This window comes from Micrasema longulum, unplaced genomic scaffold (genome assembly GCF_059751315.1).
Source record: "Micrasema longulum isolate JH-2025_06_02 unplaced genomic scaffold, ASM5975131v1 h1tg003545l, whole genome shotgun sequence".
Taxonomy (NCBI): domain Eukaryota; kingdom Metazoa; phylum Arthropoda; class Insecta; order Trichoptera; family Brachycentridae; genus Micrasema; species Micrasema longulum.
Genome location: NW_028280591.1, coordinates 64,833 through 70,832, shown reverse-complemented (window position 1 = coordinate 70,832; position 6,000 = coordinate 64,833). Strand labels below are relative to the sequence as shown.

At 30.0% G+C, this 6,000-nt stretch overlaps 1 protein-coding gene across 1 annotated transcript in view; it reads right to left on the bottom strand.

The window, feature by feature from the left end:
* Positions 1 to 212: 212 nt before the first annotated feature.
* The window catches only part of LOC148270718 (patched domain-containing protein 3-like), a 30,343-nt gene continuing 24,555 nt past the window's right edge, over positions 213 to 6,000 (bottom strand). The window contains exon 2 of the mRNA XM_088242268.1: positions 213 to 848. Within this exon, the coding sequence (XP_088098394.1) occupies positions 843 to 848 (6 nt within the window). The 3' untranslated portion in view covers positions 213 to 842. The remainder of the gene's footprint in view (positions 849 to 6,000) is intronic.

Genomic DNA, 6,000 nt, shown 5'->3' with positions numbered 1-6,000 from the left:
CTGTTTTCGCGGGGATTTTAAATTAATCATTTAAATATATATTTATACTACTAATAAGTACAAAAAATATTTTATTTTACTCGACGGTATTTCATAGACCCTTATTAATTTAAAAATAAAATGTAATATTTCCCCCTTCATAAAATTTTCCTTTTTTTATTTCTCAGGTACACAGCTGTGAGCTCACATGGTGCTGATAAATAATAAATGCATTTTTAATTTTATTTATTTATTATAATTTTTCTGGACCCAATACATGATGAAAAAACAATTTAAGAAAAATGTATCTTCAGACCATTGAGTATTGGGTGGTAAACATTAAAATTAATCACTTATTTACTAATAAAAATGGTATACAATCTATCATCACATGAGAAATAATTTATGAATGTTTTGATGCAACTCAAAAGGTATTTTCATAAACTATACGACAAAATTACATTAGAATAGTTTGATATAAATTAAAGTTGTCCCTCAATGAAACAGTTTTTAAATAAATAATATGAGATTATAATTTAACATTTGTACAATTTAAATTGATTGATATTCATACATTAATTGGAATACTTGAAGCAATATTATGTTAAATAAGGAAACACGCAAGTCCCATGTCTTTAGAGATATGTTTTATTTTACATTTCAAATTAGTGTCAAGAAACTACAACGTAGGCGGAAACATTTTGATTACACATTTAGATTATTTAATATACATAAAAAAACTGTTTTGTAATTAAGTAAGAACCTAAATTGTAACTCATGTGACCTTTTCCTCAATATGAAGTCGGTGTTCAGAAGTAAATAAATGAGATTTTCAAAATTCTTTTTCTTTGTGACGAGGAACTTTAGCCCTACGGGAAATTAGATAAAAAAAATGTTTTAGAGCATTAAATTATACGGTAGAGTTTTTTGAAAATGTACTACAAAAATAATAAAAATAAACTTCTTTGAGGCCTATAGGCATCAGCCAGTTTTATTTTATTTGGTTTTAATTTTATTTTTATGTAACAAATTTACGGACAGTGTCCAATTCAAACAAAATACAATACAATAATAATACAGTAAAAAATAATAGAAGGAATACAACACAGAAAAGCAAAGACAAGTTAGTAGATTCGACAGGCATTATGGAAGCCAGGTTAATTCTACAATTATACAATCAATTTTTGGGAATATTTCTTCAATTTGGTAATGTATCCAAAAAACAAGTTTATTGGATTATAATTCTACTTTATTTTTTATAAAATATACAAAGGATATATTGTTACGCGTTTCGTCTTGTTAGGACATTTTCAAACATTTTTTTTTTGTTTGTTTGTTAGAATTATAATCCAATAAACTTGTTTTATTTTGGATACATTACCAAATTAAATATGGAATTCTACCAATTGTCTGCATACACAATAAATATTTCTTCAGTCTATTTGTAAAAAAACTCAATTTGTAATCAAAATTATTTTGATCTTGATTTTCATTTACAAATCTAATCATTCTGGGTGGAGGCGCATGGAAACCATTATTAGTCTTATGATGACCGAGGATCAGAATTTCATTATTTCTGAGTCTACGTGAAGGAACATTAAGAGATATTTGTTGGAGAATAGTCGGGACATCAAATAAACTATTAAGTATCTTAAACATGCAAATTTAATCTGCATTAAATCGACGTTGTGAGAGACTGGATATATTCAGGAAAAGTTCCACGTCGGTATAGTCATAGTGATCTCTTGTGATTCCTAAAGCAATGATAAGGCAGCTGTGAAAGATATCCGGTTTACTTACCGTGAACAGACCCATCGCAGAACTGACCGAGAATAAGCGGAAGAGAACCTCTGAGTAATTTCAGAAATACAAAACTTTAAAAATCATAGCGCTGATAATACGATACATAACTTTTATTAAATGGCTTAGTTTAGTGGTCTATTAACAAATAAAAAAATATTAAACTTCCTCATTGGTGGCATAGAATTTGCATGTTTTTAAAAATCATATTTCAAGTCAATCTTTTAAAAAATTGGCTACTGTTTCAAATATGTCTCAATTCACCACAATCATATTATTGTTTTGTGACAGTAGTTCGATTCAAAGGTGTTTTTAAAAACATTAATTGGATTAATCCAAGGATGATAAATAATTTTGATAAATTAATACCGCTTACTTATATAATTTTATACTTAAATCACATTATGCCGCTAAAAATATGGACGCTGGAAAGGGAAATTGCCCGGGATCTTATTTTTTTTCCCTAAATTTACACCCCCTCCCTACTACAACCCCCCTCCTACATGTCCTAGCGGGGTGGGGTGGTATAATTACTTACAAGTTTATAATAGGTGTATTAATATTCCATTATATTCTAACTATATTATAATTCTTAAAGTGATTGATTGATATTATTCCCTAGCATTGCGACCCGCCGCACCTTACAAAAACTAAAGTATTCTCAACCCTTGACTTCAAAAAGGTCGAAGGCCCCCGGCTAAAGTCTAATGGGATTAATAATATAATTTGCACCTCAACACGTTGAAGCAATATGAATATTAAAACATGGACAAATTATAAAATTGATCATCCTTATTTACTTCTCAAAGAGGTTTCACATCTCAGTTGAAAATATTTGTTAACATAATCATATTAATATATTGAGTTTTTCTACTGACATTTCTTGGTGGAACTGCGTTTTAATTATAATAATAAAAATACGCATATATAGACGATGTCGGTCACGACGAAACCCGGTAACTGGTAAAAAATTATAAATAAAAGTGGAATAAACTATATTTATATTTTTATAATAATCATATTAATTTATGTCCCTAAAAAGCTATCATTCGATTGTCTATTGGTCATTGCTTCTAATTATCTAAAACTCTATTTATTTCAATAGAGATGTAACTATTCTGCCCCTTGAACTTCAATATAAACTCCAATAAGTTATAAATAACCACAAAAAACCGAACATTTATTTTTTATAATCGTTCTTAAGTAATAAGTATTCAGTACATTCGATGCAGAGGCCTGGGTGAAGATCTATGCGACATCCCATCGGTGATAGGTAATAAAGAACTCACACGAGAGGTAGTATCATACATGATAAATATAGCGCAGGAAATTGGTAAAATAAACCAAAGTAGGGAACAAAATGCCGAACACTCCTCTAGTGGAACGGAAGGCCTGTTGACTACTGCCAACAGGCCGGCTTCTCCTGAAGAGTTTTAAGTGGTTTCCTCTCCACGTGAGCAAATGCTGAGAAGTTCCTGATTAGCCCACATTAATATATCCCTCCTGATCCCAATAGTTTAGACAAATTTTAAGATATTTAATAGCAGAAAAATCCACTTTTTGAAATATAAACCTTGTACACCGCAAGACAAAAAAAAATACGAGTTTACCTGCTACCGCGCCCCTTGACTTTACTGAACCCTTTTTCTAAGAAATCCTTTATCGATACCTCTTTCTTTTGTTTAATAAATTAAGGACACTATGTGTCACCTTTCTACAATATTTACATTTTAAAATGTCTCAACAGTCTTGTTTTACCCGCGTTTGAGTGAACATAACACAACAATCATGGAAAGTGCAAAGCAAATGTCGATTGCGATAAAATCCAAAATAATCACATTGTCGCAAGAAAACATATCTAATTGTGAAATATCTCGTCGAGTTGGGTATTCAGAAGGTGCAGTAAGGTTTTTATTTAAAAAAATCCAAGAAACTGGATCCATAGAACGGAAAAAAGGAAGCGGACGGGGGCGCGTGACATCTGCCCGAGATGATCGCTTAATAAAAAAAATTGTTATGCGCGATCGATTTTTAACGGCACCTGAAATACACGCAGAGGTGCAGTCTACCAGCACATCAACATTTTCAGTAAAAACAGTGTCCAGGCGGCTGTTGGAGCATGGTTTCCAAGCACGGAGTCCCGCAAAGAAACCATTACTCACGGGCAAAATGAAGAAGGCTAGACTGGATTGGGCGAAAGAGCACCAGAATTGGACCTTGGAGGATTGGCAAAATGTTGTTTTCTCTGATGAATCAAAATTCAACCTTTTTGGTCCAGACGGCAGAAAGATAGTTCGACGAAAACGTGGGGAAAGATATCATCCGTCGTGCGTCACTCGAACCGTTAAACATTCACCCTACGTGATGATTTGGGGGTGCATGACAGCATACGGTTTAGGACCTCTAAATTTTGTACAGGGTACGATGAATGCCATTCAGTACAAAAAAGTGTTAAAAAAACATATTATTCCAACAATCGAGGACATTACGCAGTATACCGCGGACCCAATTTTTCAGGACGATTCTGCGCCGTGCCATAGAGCCCGCACTGTGAGTACAAATATATATATTTTTAAATGCATTTTGTGACCACATGATAAATAATTTATTGTTTTTTTATAGATCAATGAATTCAAGGAGAAAATTGGCTTAAAATCGTTGACGTGGCCCGGGAATAGCCCTGATTTGAACCCGATAGAAAATTTATGGGCGATTATGAAAAAAAAAGTCGGGAAAAAAAAATCAAAAAACATTGAGGAATTAAAAAAAAACTTAATTCAAGTTTGGGAAGAAGAAATAACATCAGAAATTTTAGATTCGCTTTACGCTTCTCTAAATAATAGAATTTTACATGTTATAAAAAATAAAGGTGAATTCACTAAGTACTAAATATTTTTAAATGTTATAAATATGTTTAAATGTAAAATACTTTAATTTAAAATAAAGCGATAAGAACCTACTTCTTAAATATGAATTAAAAAATAACATGTCTTTTATTATTCCATCACAAACACTCGACCATAAATGAACCGTTATGGGTCTCTAAGGTTCGGGTAATCTGATACCTGATATATAATGGCAATTTCTAAGTACAATTCATAAGTAAGATTTTTTATTTTAACCTTGAAATAACGAGTAGTCATCACATATGTCAAACAATATAAAAAAAACTAATTAAATATCAAGAATAATTCATTATATGTCAATTTTAGTTTTTTTTGAGAACTCGTAAATTTATTTGTCTTGCGGTGTATATTATAAGCAAGGTAAATAATAAAGCAACTCCCATATAAAAAAAAATATAAAAAAATAAGTATTCAGTATACTGTATCACTTATTTATTCAGGCAATAAATTTCTAATATCACAAAACGTTTTTTTATAAACAAAAGTATCAGTACCACTAACATTAAAGTTTGTAAGTGAAAATTCTTGATGGAAGTTCATTGCAATTTATTATATAAATTAAAGACGAAGTGATACTTTAATCCACAAATTTGGAATATTAATATTAATAATATTAATAATTATGATTGGATCCAATCCATTACTTTACCCATTGGAATTTATTTTTACTAATGACTTTTTACCCTTTGTTTTTCAGAAATCATAATTGACAAAAATCACACTCACGAAGGATGGGGCACTAAAAACAAAATACTTAAACTCATTAAAATAGCATTATATCAACTCATTAGTTAATCCGAAAAAAAATGATAATGATCCTTAATATAAAAATAAATTTATTTAATTTACTTTCTTATAATTTTGAATTATCTATCCTTACCTCTGTTTTGTAAAAATACATTTTTTTATTTTTCTTTTTTAAATTCTAAACATTTTTTTTAATTCCCGCCAAACTGCAAAATCAGTTTTTTTGCAGGGATTTCTCTCTTTAAACATTTTTGTAACACAATATAATAATGTTTACATAAAATATTTTTAAAAATATCAATAAAATAAAAGTTTAAAAAAATTAAATACAAGTAAATCAAGTCTTTTTTGATAACGAAATATATTAAAAATAATAAACAAACACTTTTTTTGACACTGTTTTAAATTGTTTGGTTTCCCCATTTTTTTACATTAAACTCCTTTATAAAGATACCAGTCTCGAAGATGTCGCGAAAGCGATGAAACCGGTCGCTGGACATTCCAAATTTGTGGATTAAAGTATCACTTGTTTTTTTATTTATATTTCATCAGTACCACGTCAAATTAT